Genomic DNA, 19,527 nt, shown 5'->3' on the forward strand with positions numbered 1-19,527 from the left:
CATTTCGTATAGCTAGAGTTTCCTACATTAATGGTCCAACTCACTCCTATAGTTGAAAATTTGTACAGTAGTACTTTTTTTCTTGACAGACCACTCTCTAGGATTTGAGTTATAGTATTTATGACTTTTTGAAACCATTTCTAATGTATCCTTGTATTGAGACTTTCAGCGGTTGTCCATTCAAATTGTTCATCCAATTTTCTTTCAGTATAGAGAAGGTAATATTTCTGAGTAATGTAAATGAGAAAAACTTTGATTTCAGCTTCTAAAATGTCTAAATGTTATTTCTTGAATTGCACAGTTAGATGCTTCTAGAGCAGGGATGTCAAACTCATGACAACATGTCGACACATGACATATCACATTTTTTCCCCCTTTCCTAAACGTCGATGGGCATGGCAAGCGCATGACACATCCGGCCCACGCGCCATGAGGTTGACACCTCTGTTCTAGAATATTCTTACTGAGCAGAATTACTGGCTCCTTGCCTATTTTATCTACCAAGTATTTTAGATAAAGCAGGATATCAGCCAATCTTTCCTGCAAACATAAATTATACTATTTCTTCCTTTGTAGCCAGAGTCTTTGCGGGCTTGTCATTTACTTACCCAATTTTTACAGACAGTAAAATCTCTTAGATACAGTGATGATACCATGGATATAGTTCATTCTACAGCAATTATACAATACATTTTTTTCTAAACTCTCCAAGTCTCACCAGTCTCTGTTGGTAAGTATCAAACCATAACAAGAAAACTCCCAATTGAATGTATGCTAATAGGCACTGTATTATTACATAAAATTCCCAGCTGAATTTATTTGTGTTTACAGCATTATGTCCTCTGTTTTAAATTACTTTAATTTTTAAAAACTTGATATTAAAGAAATGTTCTTGTATGTTGACATCACAGAATTCATGGTTGGTCTTCAGTTCATTTGTCTTTAGTACACTCCCCAAGCTTTTTTTTCCTCCTTAGATGGAAACCCTTCATTTTTAGAGTAACATGGATGTTGTTCTACTATTATTCAAGTTGGAAAGAAAAGATAATGAAATGACTGATTGGTATGGAAAAATGACAGTCTAAATTACCATTATGCATACAAAAATCCTGTTTAGTAACTATGCCCCACATTCATAAGCAGAGTGGATTTTATTTAAATCACGATTGAAATCATGATTTAAATCACTAGTAAAAAGGCTTGATTTAAATCAGCTCAATTTAAATCATAATTTTTAAAGAGCAACTGTCATCTATCTCCTGCAGCAGCTCCTTCTCTGACCCGCTGTTGACTCACCAACAGTCCCATTCACTTTTAATGGGATGGCTGGTGATACGGCAATGACACAACAATGTAAGGGAAGTGGTAGGCAGCAGGTGAGTGGATGCCCGCAACAGGCGCTGCCATGATGGATCTGAAATGACAGGTGATTTTTAAATGTAAGGACTCATTCTTGCTAGTAGTTAGAATCTTTAATATTATTGTTTACAAACAAAATGAAGGTTTCCTATTTAGCTTGCAGAGCTTAGATTCATGGAATGAGTTTACAAAAAATGTAAATATTTCAGAATATACAGCCTTATGCTATATAACTAAGCTCCATTTCATGTTGAATAAACTAAATTAATAATGTATCTTACATAGAAAACTATCTTTAGATAGATTTTTTACTCCAAACGCATTTTATTAAAAAAAATCTGATAAAAAAAATCAGATTTAAATTTTTTAATCCATTTTTTTAATTTTATTTTTTAAAAAACCCTTTATTTTTATCCACCCTGTTCATAACTGTACTTATGAATCTACTTATGAACAGATGAAAATGATAAAAATTAGGAAAAAACCAAAATATAAATTCTTTGGTATTGGCCAAATGCTATTTGTAAGGAATATAAAAAGGAAATGTCCACAAGGACAACTTAAAAGGAAAGAAAACCCTGCTTCCAAAAAGTTGGATTACATTTTTACCGAAAGAATGTTTATGTATATATGTGCATATATATAATTTCTGAGTAGGCAATGAGGAATAATAATGTTGCATAAGTAGGAATGAAAGGAGAAAGGTTTTTGCAAGATTTTTTAATAGGAGGTGTGATAACTGAGACAATATAAAGCTATCTTGAACTGGAAGACATAGAAAAGGGTAATTAGATGATTTATTTAAATAAATAAAAAAGTGTAAGAAAATTTAATGCAGTAGTGGGATTGAAGAATAAAGATTTGCATTAACTTCTTGATTTAGAAAGCAAGACAGTGCTAATTTACCTAAATAAGGAGACCAGCAATTATAAAATGAAAAGGATTGGTACCTCCATCTCTCAATGGGGTCAGATGAAGGGCTAAAACTACAGTTGGATAGCAATAGCACTTAGACTTATATACCGCTTTACAGTGCTTTAAAGCCCTCTCTAAGTGGTTTACAGAGTCAGCATGTTGTCTCCAACAATTTGGGTCCTCATTTTACCCACCTCAGAAGAATGGAAGGCTGAATGAACCTTGTGCCTACTGAGATTTGAACTGCTAAATTGCAGACAGCCAACAATCAGCAGAAGTAGCCTGCAGTACTGCACTCTAACCCCTGTGCCACCCCGGCTAGTGGATGCTATAAATGTTGTAAATCTTTATTATATTGATAAGTAATAAATACAATGTACAGGTTTTATATTTAATGTTTAGCTTGTTAATTCTGAGCTACTATGAAATTATTAAATTGATAGCAATATGTTGATCTGAAGGGAGGTTGAGTTTTAGGGAAGGGATCTTTGTTCTGCTTTGCCTAGGAATATGGGTAAAAAAAGACATTGATAAGTATCCTCTCTAGTTTACAAATAAAGCCTTGCAATAAGCAACCAAGAATTGGGATGGGAGGTGATAAGTGTAAAAGTGGAAATGAATAAAAGATTTAAAGTAATAAAGAAACCCTACATATTTAGGAAATAGAATATCCCTTTCTTTTCAAGTACAAAATCAGATTTAAGTAAATTGCAAATTGAAGTTGATCATTAATAACAAGGGACACGGTGGCTCAGTGGCTAAGATGCTGAGCTTGTTGATCGAAAGGTCGGCAGTTCACTGGTTCGAATCCCTAGTACCACATAATGGGGTGAGCTCCCGTTACTTGTCCCAGCTTCTGCCAACCTAGCACTTTGAAAGCATGTAAAAAATGTAAATTGAAAAATAGGGACCACCTTTGGTGGGAAGGTAATAGCGTTCCGTGCGCCTTTGGCATTTAGTCATGCTGGCCATATGACCACAGAGATGTCTTCGGACAGTGCTGGCTCTTCGGCTTTGAAACGGAGATGAGCACCGCCCCCTAGAGTCGGGAACAACTAGCACATATGTGTGAGGGGAACCTTTACTTTTACCTTTAATTAATAACAAATGCTGAGTATATATTGGCAGAAATATATATTGGCAGAAGACTAACAAAAAACTATTTTTGATATTTTATCAAGAACTGAGGACAAACCGGAATTTACAACTTTTCACATTAAGATAGAAAGAGGCATGTTAGAGAAGAGAAAAAGAAGAGTTGAATTATAATAACTATATTAGACTCTTGTATTGAAACACAGATAAGTCAGTTAGAAAATACAGGTTGTCTTTGAGTCAAGACAATTCATTCAGCAATCATTTAAAAATTATGATGGCACAGGGACTTCTGGTTTGACATTGCAGCAAGATCAGACACGAGTGGGGCTCCACAAACTCGTGCTGAATCCTCCTCATTGGAGAGCCCCCTCAAGGGGCTAACGTCACCTTATAGGGGGTGACGAAGAAAGAAAGGGCAGCCTGCAGGTTGTGGAGAACAGCGGCTCTCCAGCTGGACCCAGGGATTCCCTTTCATCCAACGATGACAAGGAAAGGCAGCCATTATGACTGCTGTGAAGCTGGGGCAGCCGAAGAAATAAAGAATGTGCTGGAGCGGTATAGATGAACAGTGATTGGAACTGGGTGAGGTGATTCTCTTTTTACCTAGAACCTAACTCAAATAAAATAAACCCTGGAAAAGAGACTCTTTGAAATCCTTATTGAAGCAGTGAAAAATTACAGACCTGAAAGAAAAGTAAAAAGGGAGAGCACAAAATCTTTAAAATATAGAAAGATTGGAGTTTCAAATTTTATTGGCAATATTTTGGTACGGCATTTTAAAATGCTGGAATTATTTGTCTGAATATTGACTATTTGCAAAAACTGAAATAAATATTTGCTAGATTTTGTTCAACATTGAAATTTAAGATGAAGGAGCCATCAACTGGTTTTTAATGGAATATATACTAAACTCCTATAACCTTGGAAAGTACTGATAAGACAAAAGGAAAAAAAATGGAAATAAATAACATCTGGAGGACTGCTGTTCTATATCTGTCTACTTCATGGTTATAAAGCTGTGAGATTATGGAAGACATCTAAAGAAAGGGATTTTTAAATGCCAGGACCTATGACTGAATTTACAGAGTGAACATTTGGAAATCTTCCTGAATTACCTAAATGTAACTAATTGACTAACTGTGGGATACAAAGAACTATAACTATTGCATTCCCCTGAGGAGCAACGCTAGGATTCCAGAAATGATTTCTAAATTGTCTTTCTGAGGTCATAGACAATTAAGACTTTGGGGTGGTGACAGACTACTGACAGGCTATTGAGCAATATTTGGATCTATCAAAATAAGACAAGATGTTGCATCAGGGGGAGATGAGTGGATTTCAAAAAGAAATGCTGTTGATGCTTCAAAGTACTTACGATACGTTGATAAATAACCACAGGAAGATAAAAGACTTAATGCATGACATCTTGGGGAAATCAGAAAATGTTCAACAAGGGACAATGAATAAAGATAAAACACAGGAAATGGGGGGGGCGGTAGAGTGCGTACAGGAAATAGAGGAGGTAATAGAAAAATCAGAGGAAAAGACAGAACAGATAAATCAACAAATAAAACAAGAAGAGAAGAAAAAGACAATAAAGTCTTATGAATCAAATAAGGGACAATATATATTAAGAGATCAAAAAATGGTATTGGATAAAAAGAAACATAGTTTCAAAAGGAAACTAGGGGCTTGGACAGAACCTAGAGATGGAAGAAATATTTGGGCTAAATAGGAAAGATGTAGACAGAGACAAAGACCAAAGGGAGGAGTTTGGGAGGCAAGTCAAAAAACAAATAAGAATTGAAATACTAAAAGCGGGCAAGAGATTATCGTTAGAAAGGGAATGCTGTTGAGGGTCTATGACTTTTCAGCTTGAACCCTTCGCCCTGCCTGTTTCTCCTCAAGGTTTTCGCCTCCATGTTATTAGCCACAAACATTTCTCCTTTCCCTCCTCCAGCCTTTTGCCCTGACATATGGGCCACAGCCCCTCCATCCCAGCCCCTTCGCTGTGGCCCATTCGCCAAAGTACAGTTCGCATCAGGCTTTTGGGCGCCCAGGACAGTTTGCAGACAATTGGTGCAGGGACGCGGGGGCTTTGGGAGTGGAAGAGCAGGGGCTGCAGCTCAGAGGGAGGCACAGGAGGGCCAACAACAACCCCCTTTGTCCAAAGTGCCTGAGACAAGGGGTGGTTCTCATCTCTTTACCACAAAAGATGGGGGGGGCGGTAGAGTGCGAGGAATCAGGTGGTGTTCCCAGGCCTCTCCCTGTAGAAGAGGGATAACTAAATGTGGTTATCCAGATGATAATAACCCAGATGTTATTATAACTAGATGTAGCTTCAGGCTGGAAGGGACCCCGCAGGTCATCTAATGCAACCCCCCCGCTCTAGCAGGAGACCTTATATAATTTGGGTTATTTTGGTGCCTCTAACAGAGAGGAAAATTTCCAGAAAAGGGAAGGAATTTACTAGACAAGGCTAAACAGCCTCAGGCGCTTGTTAGGAGAAGGAAGGGAAGAGGTGGAAGCTCCCCTATACCGACACCGAATGGGAAGAGAAGGGGGGGAGAGAAAGAAAAGAAAGGGGAGAGAGAAAGAAAAAGAGAAAAAAGAAAGAAAAGGGAAAGAAAAAAAGAGGGAGGGAAGGGAAGGGAAGGGAGAAAGACAGGAAGGAAGGGGAAGGGAATGGGAGGGAGGGAGGGAGAAAAAAAGGAAGGACCACAAACCCTGGCACTAGATGTAGCTTCAAGCTGGAAGGGACCCCGGAGGTCATCTAGTTCAACCCCTGCTCCAGCAAGAGACTTGTGCTTGATGGAAGTGCGGGGGGAGGGGTGTAAATAACCAGGATTCATCGAAAGGAGTATGTTTGAAGTCAGAGAGGAAAATTCTTTTTACCACTTTCTTTTTTTTCCCTGGGAAAAAAAGTTTACATTGTTTACATTGCTCTGGCTTTGATTTGCCCACCCTTTATGTTTAACAACCTCTTTCCTGAATAAACAAACAGGAGAACTTAAATTCCCTCCTAATTTCCTAAGGAAAAAGTTTGTGTCCCTCCCTCACTCTTTCCATTCATCTCATTCCCTTTCCTTCCTTCTTTCCTTCTTTCCTTCCTGTCTTTCTCCTTCCCTTCCTCCCTCCTTTTTTCTTCGTTTCCCTTTCCCTTTTCTTTTTCTTTTTCTCTCCCCTTTTCTTTCTCCCCCCACCCTGCCTTTCTCTTCCTGTTTGGTGTCAGTGAGGCAGGATCATATACAGGGGAGCTTCTACCCCTCCTTCTTTCCTTCCCTCCCTCCTTTCCTTCCTTTCTGTCATTCTCCCTTCCCTCCCTCTTTTTTTCTGTTTCCCTTTTCTTTATTTTCTTTTTCTTTCTATCTCTTTCTTTCTCTCTCCCATTTCTTTCTTTTTCTCACCCTCCCCCTCCTCTTCCACTCCCAAAGCCCCTGAGTCCCCGCATTGATTGGCTGGCTGTGAACTGTCCTGGGTGCCCAAAAGCCCGATGCGAACTGTACTTTGACAAATGGGCTGTGGCGAAGAAGCTGGGACAGAAGGGCCAGGGCCCATGTGCTGGAGCAAAAGACTGAGGGAGGGTCAGCTGAGGAGAAAAGTTTGTGGCTAATAACGAGAAGGCGAAAACCTTGAGGAGAAATAGGCAGGGCGAAGGGTTCTAGCGAAAAATCCCATTCCGGCTGTTTAATATAAGATTGGCTTTCTTGAGAGCTAGAATAGAGGTAGAAAAATAAATCAAGGGGGACTATTATTATACATATTTTTATATAATATACTAAAAGTAATAGCTAGATATAAAGATTAGATGTTGAAAGATAGTATCATAATATTGTGATTGTTATTAGAATGGGGCACAAAAACACTGTTATATATACACTCTAATACAAATATGTATCAATTACTGTATATAAATATGATTAATGTAACATATTATTAATATTATTATTATTATTTGTATTTAAATGAATGATACCCAGATCCTTCACTGTTCATATAATGATATTGATGTATATCCAAAAAAAAAAATCCGATGGCACTGAAAGAAGGGATCTTCGAGCTTGTATCTAAACTTACAGCCACTCCATCACCCCAATAATCACATAAATACTATTCAGGCATTTTGCAATCTGTCCATTCTTATGATCAACCATAGGGACACTGAAGATGTGATCCAATATATTGCCTGCTTCCAGGATAGCACAATTCAGCCTCTGTACAGAAAGGCCACAAAGTGGATTGTCTGGTTTTCTTTCCCAAAGATGATCTTTGGGAAAGATAAGTGGAGAAAGATGTGACTAGGAGAGGTGGTCCAAAAGTGTAGAATCCAGCCAGATGGGAAGCTGTGCATTGCAAGGGGTGCCTAGGTTAGAGAAGGTCAGGACAGGCCGTGTGTGATCTGAAGAGGTGCTGCACTTTGGTCTATGCCTGCATCTCCCAGGACTTTGCCCCACCCTTTGAGGCATCCTGTGTTCCACTTAATGATCAGCATGGTCACTTATTGACTGAAACAACGAGAGCAGGAATTGTGGACATTATATGAGACCATTACATGGGCACTTCATTTAACTATCATGACTTACAACCATAATTCAATTGTGGTCATAAATTGAGGACTATTTTACTATTAAGACCATCTGAAAGAGGAGAAGAGAATATTGTTAGATACCCCTAAAATGGGTCAATATTAGTAAAGAAGAAATATCCAAGATTAGCCCTAAATTTTAATGTCTACTCTTAAAAAATAAAGTATATGCTAGAATGGAGAGAAGAGGAACTACTGCTAGACTTTTAATAATTATTTTCTACATTTATAATAACAATTATAAATCTACAATTCAAGTTTGAAAAAATGAAATCTCTCCCCTTTAAAAACAGTATTGGAAGACTTGATGGTTATTTCAATGAAATATTTAATGAAACACAAGATAGCAAACAAAGAATTAATAAAGTTGTGATATATTTACTGTATTTTTCAGAGTATAAGACGATCAGGACTATAAGATGCACCTACCTTTTTTAGGGAGGAAAACAAGAAAAGAAATCCGCCTCTGCCTCCCAGCAATTTTTCTCCTTGCAGCAAACAGCAAACAGCCTGCTTTAGTTTCATTTTTGTTTTCAGCACAGCCTGATTATTTATTTATTTATTTATTTATTATTCAAATTTCTATACCGCCCTTCTCCTTTCGGACTCAGGGCGGTGAACAGCCAAGATAAAAACATCTATACATAACATCACAGTTAAAAATAAAGTTAAAATAATTTATAAATTTGGCCCATAATTTAAAACTTGTCAATTAAAATCAATATTAAAATTTTAAAACTAACCCTAAAATCAAGACAGACCAGCTAACTGAAAAAAATAAGTTTTTAGGGCCCGACGAAAAATCCGGAGGTCAGAGATCACTCGTATCTCTGGGGGTAGATTGTTCCATAGGGTAGGTGCCACCACAGAGAAGGCTCTCCTCCTGGGGGTCGTCAGCCGGCATTGTCTGGCCGACGGCACCCTAAGGAGGCCCTCTCTGTGGGAGAGAACCGGCCGGTGGGAGGCTATTGGTGGCAGAAGGCGGTCCCGTAAGTACCCTGGCCCTAAGCCATGGAGTGCTTTAAAGGTGATCACCAACCCCTTGAAGCGCACCCGGAAGTCCACCGGAAGCCAATGCAGCTCGTGCAGGAGAGGAGTCACATGGGAGCGCCCCGTCGCTCCCATAATCCCACGCGCAGCCGCATTCTGCACCAGTTGGAGCCTCTGGGTGTACCCCAAGGGGAGCCCCATGTAGAGAGCGTTACAATAGTCCAGACGAGAAGTGACGAGTGCTTGAGTGACCGTGCGTAGGGAGTCCCGGTCCAGAAAGGGGCGCAACTGGCGTATCAGGCGAACCTGACAAAAAGCCCCCCTGGCCACGGCTGTCATATGCCCTTCTAAAGACAGCCGCGCATCCAGGAGGACACCCAAGTTGCGGGCCCTCTCCGTGGGGGCCAATGATTCTCCCCCCAATAACCAGCGATGGCGTCAGCTGGCTATACCGGGACGGCGGCAGCCACAGCCACTCGGTCTTGGAAGGGTTGAGTCGAAGCCTGTTTCTCCCCATCCAGACCTGCACGGCCTCCAGGCACTGGGACATCACTTCCAAGGCATCATTGGGATGGTCTGGGGTGGAAATGTACAGCTGAGTATCATCAGCGTACTGATGGAACTCCACCCCAAAACCACGGATGATCTCACCCAGCGGCTTCACATAAATGTTGAACAGGAGGGGCGAGAGGACCGACCCTTGTGGCACCCCACAAACAAGGCACCTTGGGGTCGACCGCTGCCCCCGTCAACACAGATTGCAACCGGTCAGAGAGATAGGAGGAGAACCACCGCAAAACGGTGCCCCCCACTCCCAGTCCCTCCAGCCGGCGCAACATGATACCATGGTCGATGGTATCAAAAGCCGCTGAGAGGTCTAATAGGACCAGGATAGAGGAATAACCCCTATCCCGGGCCCTCCAGAGATCATCCACCAACGCGACCAGTGCCGTTTCCGTGCTGTACCAAGGTCTGAAGCCGGACTGGAGCGGATCCAGATAGACAGCTTCATCCAGGTACTGGGGAAGCTGTCGCGCCACCACACTCTCAACAACCTTCGCAATAAAGTGAAGGTTGGAGACTGGACGATAGTTAGCCAAAACAGCCGGATCCAGGGATGGCTTCTTGAGGAGAGGCCTCACCGCCGCCTCTTTCAAGGCGGCCGGCAGGACACCCTCGCTCAAAGAAGCGTTAATATCCCCTGGAGCCAGCCTCGTGTAACCTCCCGGGAAGCCAGCACCAACCAGGAGGGACACGGGTCCAATAAACATGTGGTTGCGTTCAGCCGTCCCAAGATTCTGTCCACGTCCTGTCCAGATCCTGATTAGCACAAGAAAAAAAAATCTGCCTCCCAGCAATTTGCCTGCTTGTAGCAAACAGCGGAGGCCAAAAATGGGGCATGGGGAGACAGCAATGGCAATCCCTGCAGCCTGAAACTGCTGAGGGTCAGGAGGCCAATCCAACACCAACAATCAACTGCTTGTGCTAATGAGACTGTGCTGAAACTGAAACAGGCTGTTTGCTGTTTGCTGCAAGGAGGTAAATTGCGGGAAGGCAGAGGCCAAAGGGTGGGGGCCAGTGGTGGGGCTACATTCGGTGTATAAGACACATCCAAATTTTCACTCTCTTTTAGGGAGGAAAGAAGTGCGTCATACTCCGAAAAAATATGGTATATAAATGTAACAGTATTGGAGGAAAATACTTCCAAAATGGAGATAATGAAGAAACAAACAAAAGAAATATATGAGACAGGGAGAATGAAGCTGGACCAACCTTTGTATTAGCTATAATTCTTTAATAGATAGAAAGTATGGAGAAAATAGGTAGTATAGAATTAAATAGTCTGATTGACACTCTTGTGAGGCAGTAGAAATACCATATTTTTCGGAGTATAAGGCGCATCTTTTGCCCCCCAAAAAGGGAGTGAAAATCTGGGTGTGTCTTATACTCCGAATATAACCCCGTCCAGCCTTGCAAACAGAGATTTCAGAGGCTGAAAGAAGCCTCTCAAAGAAGCTTCAGAAAAAAAGCCTCTGAAAGGCTTTTATCTGAAATAATATGGCAAGCAACAAAAGAAGAATCAGTAAAAGTTCTAACCAAACTATGTTAACAAATCTGGAGAAAGGCACAATAACCAACAGATCGGAAGTGGTTAATCTATATACCAACACCAAGGAAAGGAGATTGAACAAAGTACAGATAGTCCTTCAGAATAAAAGCCTCCAAAAGAAGCTTCAGAAAAAAAGCCTTCAAACAGAGCTTCAGAAAAACCTTTTTTTCTGAAGCTCTGTTTCAGAGGCTTTCAGAGGCAGAAAAAAAAGAAAGGCATAGAGCTCACAACCAAGGAACCTGTTGCTAAACATCACCTCTGGGAACAGTTGATTGAGGGTATTCCGGGAGGCCGATCCACCCACCAATCAGGTTTTTTCTTATTTTCCTCCCCAAAAACTAAGGTGCGTCCCCATTCTCTCCCAACTCCTGGGGGAAGGATATTGCAAAATCTCCATTCCCACCCCACTTTGGGCCCAGCCAGAGGTGGCATTTGTCGGTTCTCCAAACTCTAAATTTCCGCTACCGGTTCTCCAGAACCTGTCAGAACCTGATACAAGCCTATTACCAAGTTGCTATCCCTTGTGAATAGCAAAACATGAAAGGATTTTGACAGAGGAACCCATAAAGGATGGGGTCAATGCTCACATTTAACTGAAGCAGGAAAGGTCAGATGATGGAAAGAAAGTGCCATAAGCTCTCAAACCAAACACAAATTTGGGAAATAGATTTTGCCCAGTTCAGAAGGACTGCTGAATCAGTGATAAAAAAACCAAACTCAAACCAAGTGTAGAGTAGTGTTCTGTTTAAACATCTGATAATCACTGTTATTTTGCCCTTCTGCACTGTTATTATGCCAGAAATAATCAAGCTATGAATGACTCAGGGGAAACTGCCAATTTTATGGACTTCAAGACTAGGGTGAAGGTGCACTCCAAAGAAATAGGAGGTAACTTAATCCATATCTGTGAGAGAAAGAGGATGAAGATAGCCCCTCCCTAATAGTTGATAGAGTATATGGTAGATACAGATAGTAGAGTTCTCAGTCTGGCAAGAGTTTGTATATAGGTGTGAAACAATTAAAAAAACATACAGTTTGGAAAAATCACCATATCGTTTTTTGTTTTAGGCCTGACAGTATTGAAGGAATTTGTATCCAATTTTGATTTTGTCCTAGCACTGCCCTTTATTTCTCTAGCATACTACTCAAAAGCTAACTGGATCTCTTAGTCATTATATATTCCAAATTTTATTATTTTTCAAAACTTTATTAAATTACAAATAAGCATAGAAAGCAAAGAAAAAAGTGTTTTTTAAAAAGGAAAGGAATAGGTAAAAACAAAATTGGAGAGTGCAAATAAAAAGGTAAAAAACTTGAAAAAAGATAACTTTGAACTTATTTTGATAACATAAAAACCTAAAAATCAGTAATCTTTTGAATAAATCATAACAAGCACTTGTATCATCATAAATAAATAAAATCAAAACAAAAATCTAAGAGTGGTTTCCAAGAAGAAACAAAGCTAGATAAAGTTCTTTCTTTATTCAAAGCAATCTATTTCTCAACTCCTTAATTTTACCATCTATTTTTTACATTGTGAGTATATGTGAGGCTTTCCATCTCTGTTCCATGCAGAACTCTTGCTGCTATTGTCTATATAAAAACAAAGTTCCATATTTTTTTTCAACTGTGTCTACATATTCTCCCATAGATCAAGTATTATTTGGTAACCAAGCATTGTGTTACAAATGTTGCCCATTTGATCATATAGCCTTTAACATTTATCCTCCGTTATTTATTATCATTACAGATTGGTATTATCATATCCCCCTGAAACAATCAGAGGAACAAGTTAGTTCAGAAGTTGCACAACAGCCAACATCTCAGATCCCAGGTCTTGGTGATTTGGGGGATAATCACAATGACATTACCTTTGGGGGTCGAAGAAAGTGGATCAAGGATACTGATTCAGAATATGTAAAATTGGCAAAGCAAGGAGGTCGACCAGGTGATTTAATTTAAACAAATATCAAAGCTATTCAGAAGGTTGATGTGAGTATTTTTATGTGAAGACAAAGAAAGAAATTACTGTTAGAAATGTTGGAAACTGAAGTTAGAATATAACAGAAAAGAAGCATGAACATTTTATTTTTCCAGCTGACATTATGGTTCTTAGTTTCTCAAGTGCTTTTCTTACCAATTCTAAGATTCTGAACAATAAGAAAACATCTTAGACCTCTATTGCTACTTATGAGACCATATTATTTTTGGTTTTTTGCTTCAATTCCAGCGGGGTACCACAAGGCTCTGTCTTAGGGCCAGTACTCTTCAATATCTTCATCAGTGACTTAGACGAGGGGATAGAAGGGGAACTGGTTAAATCTGCAGATGAGGCCAAGCTGACATAAATAGCCAATACTCCAGATGATAGCTCAAGATACAGAAGGACCTTGACAGGCTTAAACATATCTAACCAAATGAAATTCAGTGTAGAGAAAAGTAAGATTTATATTTAGGCAAGAAAAACCAAATGCACAGTAGTAACTGTGAAAGAGATCTTAGAGCCCTGGTGTACAGTCACTTATATATGAACCAGTAGTGTGCTGCAGTTGCCATAAAAGCCAACATAGTGTTAGACTGCATTAATAGAGGGATAGAATCAAGTTATGTGAAGTGTTAATACCACTTTATAATGCCTTGGTAGGACCACGCTTGGAATATTGCATCCAGCTTTGTTTGCCACTATATAAAAAATATGTTGAGAGTCTAGAAAGAGTCCAAAGAAGAGCAACTAAAATGATTAGGGGACTGAAGGCTTAAACATATGAAGAATGGTTGTAGGAATTGGATATGTCATCTTCTGGAGTACCTCAGCAAACAAATGTGCACCTAGGGTTGGTGCATCATGAGATCCCATATAGGAATAATATAATCCAAGGTTACAGTCACCCATCCACTCCAGGCAACAGTTAGGGCCTGAGCCAAGTTGCTCACTAAATCTTCAGGGAAAACCCCAAGTTCTCTCTGGACCCCATTTAGTCCATCAATTGCCTGGAAGAAGCCAATTGAATAAGTTCTGTCTCTCTCTGAAGGAAAAGGAGATTCAAAAGGCAACCATGAATTATCTGTCCACAACTGATGTTAATGTCCACCACCATCTCTGTACAAAAACTAGACCCTGCATGTGAACACTGATATGTACCTTGCTGTCAGTTATTTGGGACAGATCCACCAAAACCACAATCTTCTGAGCCTCCCCACATTCAGTCGCCAGACAGCAAATTGAAACCCCCAAAGATCAATAGCCTTTGGGACTCTATTGCCAATCCAGCAACAGAATCAGGTAGCAAGGAGGGTGATAACACCAACAATCCCAACTGTTCCTTTATGCTAAATCTCAACTAGAATACCTCACATCTGGTTATCTTGGAGTCCCTGAAGTATCAAACTGAAATATTAAATTTACCCAACGCTGTAAAGTAATTTCTACATTTTAAAATCAATCTATTTCTGAATACTCTCATTTCCAGTTTATAAATTATTGTCATGTTATTTTCAATATTCAGGGAAGTCTCTCAAAGCTTATTTAATCAAATTGGCAAGAGGCATGTACAAGAGGGAATGATCAGCAAGCATGGAAGAATCCTGAGGTTTGCAGGAGCACAATATTTTTTAATTAAAAAAGAGAATTAAGATTGTGTCTCTGCAATGCTCAATGTTTTAGGGTACACACAGCAAAGAAGAAACAAGAAATGAAGGGAGAGCAAAATGAATTATTCCGGAGATATGGCTGGCTCCTTTTATATGGCATTTTGATTTCTTTTAAATATTAAATATTTCTCTCTTATTTTCCTGAAAGGTGAATAAATATATATTTTTTTCAAACATCATGGTAAAGTAATTTTTATAAAGAATCTACAGTAGCATAATATGAAACAGTTAAACACTATCTTCCACATCATGTTATTCCTACTTCAAATACGGCCACCAATAAATTTTAAAAGCAAAATGTAAAAAAAGAGGAGATTGCATCAAAATCTCTTATATCCTGTCATTTAGATATTGTTCTCCTTTAGTGGATTAATATAAAATATTTATTTTTCCTTGCTCTAACAGTGTGCAGGAAACAGAATTTATTTGATTATCTTTTTTAAAATCTGCAGTTGTTTAAATATATTTTATATTTTTAAATATCTTTAAGATTTACTGAGACATTTTACTCCTACTCCACAAAAAGTATCACTGGGGCCTTACGGTGCACCTGAATGGTACTCGCATCATAGTAAACAAGCAGCCGATGACTCTAAGTAAGTATTCTGTTTTCATGAGATGTGTTAATTTAATTTTACAATGAGGGGAATGGTTTTGTTGAATGTTTAAATTAAAAAAAATGTTCCATTGCCTGTTTATGTCTCCCATTTTGATGGCAAAAGCTATATTGAATAATGGTAACATTTTTGCCTCCAGATCTCGTTCTCCAGCAATTCCAGACTACATGATTCATGAAGAATTTAAATCAGATCAACCAGCCAGCTATGAACCTAAAAGGGGTCCTTTTGATTTTGATATGAAAAGTGTTTGGCAAAGGGATGCTGAAGACAAAGAGAACAAAGAGAAAAGAGAGGTAGGATTCTGCTATTCCTAGCTGTTATATTGCTTATTTTTAAAAATGATGCTAGTATGTCAGTTAGATTTTTAAAAACCAAATATGAAAATAGATTTAAAGTTTTTACACTACCCAGAAAAAGATTAGTTATGCATGTGGGGAACTTTTTGTAGCAATATGCTTGCAGTACAATCTTAAATATGTATACTCGGAAACCTATTCCACTGGAACTAGTGTTTTTTACTACTGGTGTTTAAATGTTTAAGAAATTTAGTCTGAAAATTGTGTGTATGAAAAATAAAACATAAATATTGTAAAAAAGACTATTAGAAAATAATAAGTAGCAATACATAGTTTTAATTAATTAAACTAACTAACTATTAACTATACTATTATGGGCTAGTCTATATATATAAAAGCCAAAACCACTCACACATTAATCACAAAATCTCCAGAACCATAAAGCCTACAAAACTTGAAATTTGCCACGTATGTTCCTCTTGGCTTCTAGGTGCTCACTAAGAAAGGATTTTTCGAAATGACCATCAGAGCATTAATATTTACTATATTATTGTAACACACTCTGATGCTAATTAGTTAGACGTTCTACTCCCCCTCCCAACTTGAAAATAACTGGAGAGAATGGGATAGCATAGGACAGGCTTCTGTGGGACAAGCCTCATGGAGAGAAGGGGCTAGAAAGCCTGAGGGAGAGAAAGGGATAGGATAGGAGACGTTTCTGTGGAGCCAGCCTGAGGGAGAGAAGGAGAGAGGAATGGGTCTATGGGGCCAGCCTGAGGGAGAGGAGAGGATTTATGGGGCTAGCCTGAGGGAAAGAAGGGGAGAGGAGAGGGTCTATGGGGCCAGCCTGAGGAAGAGAAGGGGAGAGGAGAGGGTCTATGGGGCCAGCCTGAGGGAGAGAAGGGGATAGAGAGGAGAGGCTTCTGTGGGGCTAGCCTGAGGGAGAGAAGAGGAGAGGCCGTAACTACTCATTAATTTTCAAATTCTGTCGATTTATCAAGTCCGATCACATAATTTCATAGTGGAGCACAGGTATTCATCTAGTATTTAATAAAGGAGAATATCTGTAGCCGAGAATCCTTGAGGGGTCCTTGGTGCTCTGAGCTTGGTTGTTTTCTTGTAGACCATCATTACCCAAACTAGCTAACATCATTGGTGATTAGGGATTAGTCTTTAAAGACCTCTACGGGGCTTTCCTGTGCATACTTATGTAAGTATATTATTTATGCTTATTCAAATAAATCTCAATCACAGGGTTCTTATATAGTGCTTATTAATAAATCAGAATTTACAAACTGTAGGGAATGGATTTATACACTATGCTTAGCCAAAACCAAACAGAAAAACTTAAGACTTTATGCAGCCCTCAGCCAATTATTTGAGCTCAAATAAGTGTTTATGTCTAGTGTGGAAGATGTCTTGAATTCAGAACAATTGTTTTGAATATGAAATGGTTGGTTGAAGATGATATGGAAGTTTTCCCAGAATGCTTGAAACTTTCCAATTTATCCAATATAGATATTTTGAATTCAAAATGCAGTTTTCCATATTGAAAACATTTTGCAGGTTCTACTAATTTGCTATTTTGCTTACCAAAGTGTGTATAAATTAAAGATCTAGATTAACGATTGATCCAATCTTATGTATATAATACTAAAACAGGCCATATATATGGAATACTACTCTATTGCATATTAATTTTAGTTTTAAACATGTTTAAAAGACTTACTGGTCTCTTGCCAATTTCCACAGAAAACATAAGCCAAGTTGAAGTCTCTTTTCCTAATACTTTTGCAGTCCTGGTTAATTGGAAGCTAATTTCTTCTTTTCTATTTTGGCTAATAACAACCTCTTTGAATTTGAGGAAGGCACATTCTTTTCCTCACTTCTTTGAAAAATCAAAGGAGTGTTTGAAAAAACAAAGGCGTCTGAACAGGGGTGAAATCTAAAAATTTTCACTACCGGTTCTGTGGGCATGGCTTAATTACTGGACGGGGCTTGGTGGTCAGGTGACTGGGTGGGTGGAGCTTGGTGGTCAGGTGGGCGTGGCTAAGTCAACATCACTTCTTTGCCCTTTTTTAACCTACAAAACACAACACAACACAACTGGCTTACCCACAATGTAAAAACAGCTGTGCTAGACCCAAAATGGCCCCTGCAACAAGCAGGAACCTCAGACAGCCACAAAAAGCCCAAAAAACCAACTTTCACACTTTATACACACACAACACAACACAACTGGCTCACCCAATGTAAAAGCAGCTGTGCTAGACCCAAAATGGCCCCTGCAACAAGCAGGAACCTCACATAGCCACAAAAAGCCCAAAAAACCAACTTTCACACTTTACACACACACACAACACAACACAACAGGCTCACCCACAATGTAAAAGCAGCTGTGCTAGACCCAAAATGGCCCCTGCAACAAGCAGGAACCTCACACAGCCACAAAAAGCCCAAAAAAACCAACTTTCACACTTTACACATATACAACACAACACAACACAACTGGCTCACCCACAATGTAAAAGCAGGGGCAAAATGGCCCCTGCAACAAGCAGGAACCTCATACAGCCACAAAAAGTCCAAAAAACCAACTTTCACACTTTACACACACAACATTCCACATACAGTTTTGTGAGATTTTGTGTGTTTATGTACTTAGAGTGAAACACTACAGAAACACACAAAATCTCAGAAAGCTGCACAAATATTATTTTATTTTATTTTTATTTTTATATAAAAGCAGCTAAATTTAAAACTTCTTAAACTTTAAATGGTTAGGTCTAAAAAAAGAACAACTAAAAAAAACCCCAATTAATTATTTTTTTAAAGCTCCCCAAAGGGAAAAAAACTTACAGGCAGGCAGGAAGGCAGAAAAAGCTGCTCACCGATGAGCTTGATTGCAGGCAGGGAGATTCAGTTGCTTGCTGATACAATTGATTGCAGGGATTACAGCAAGCGAAGCAAGGCTGGCGTGCGAAGGTAAACAAGCTGGAGGCTGGGGGAAAGGGATTTTTGCTACCGGTTCTCCATCGCTACCTACTCGCCCGAGTCGATCCGAACCGGGAGCATTTCACTCCTGAGCCTGAATAATATAGATGCTGCTTAGGAATTAGTCTGTTTGTGAATGCTCTTTTACGCAAGCCTATTTTCCTGCAGGAAAAATAGCTGTTTAAAGACTAGATTAAAGTAAATTAACATAAAAACATAGCTACTAATTGCAGATAAAAAGAAGTGTTATATTGTAATTTGGATATCCTATACAAGTAGTTCTTGCTTAATGACCAGACAATTAATAATCAAATTTATGACAGACCAATTTTGAAGTTCTGACAGCTGCACACATATACATGATTACAGGCTCACATTTATAGCCTTTTGTAATATCCCACTGTCACGTGACTATGATTCTCAGCACTTTTTGTTAATTTCCAGCATTTGATTCTGGATTCTGAAAAATAATGGCTAAAAGGGATTTGCTTAATGACCACTGCAGTTGCTTGATAACTGCCACAAATCAGGTCATAAAATTGTGTATAATCATATAGTGATCTGCTTAACAAGCCCAACAATTTATGACTATAATTCTGGGCTCAGTTAGAATTGTAAGTCGAGAACTAACTATAAACCAAATCACAACTTGATTTAGTACATCATGTGATTGAGGTCATTAACAGGTTCCATTTGTTGAAGTAATCTAGTGTAATCTAGCTGTAGTATTTAGCACTCTAAATGCTAAAATTTATGCTTACAATTTCTGTATCTGAAATTAATATGTGGATAGAATATATGTTAATCTTCTACTCATACACATTATTGCTGGCTTTTCCAACTTCTATGGCTAAATTTGATAATTAATTACTGTAATATCCAAAAAACTTAAATTTCACTTTTGTATGG

At 39.0% G+C, this 19,527-nt stretch overlaps 1 protein-coding gene across 6 annotated transcripts in view; it reads left to right on the top strand.

Moving 5' to 3' along the window:
• C4H7orf57 (chromosome 4 C7orf57 homolog) overlaps window positions 1-19,527 on the top strand; it is a 47,247-nt gene that overhangs the window by 8,881 nt on the left and 18,839 nt on the right. For all 6 annotated transcript variants that reach the window (XM_034416429.2, XM_034416428.2, XM_060691799.2 and 3 more), the window contains 3 exons: window positions 12,808-13,005; window positions 15,199-15,304; window positions 15,465-15,621. In XM_034416429.2, the coding sequence (XP_034272320.1) occupies window positions 12,808-13,005; window positions 15,199-15,304; window positions 15,465-15,621 (461 nt within the window). The remainder of the gene's footprint in view (window positions 1-12,807; window positions 13,006-15,198; window positions 15,305-15,464; window positions 15,622-19,527) is intronic.

Source organism: Pantherophis guttatus, chromosome 4 (assembly GCF_059756535.1).
Source record: "Pantherophis guttatus breed Tessera chromosome 4, ASM5975653v1, whole genome shotgun sequence".
Lineage (NCBI taxonomy): Eukaryota > Metazoa > Chordata > Lepidosauria > Squamata > Colubridae > Pantherophis > Pantherophis guttatus.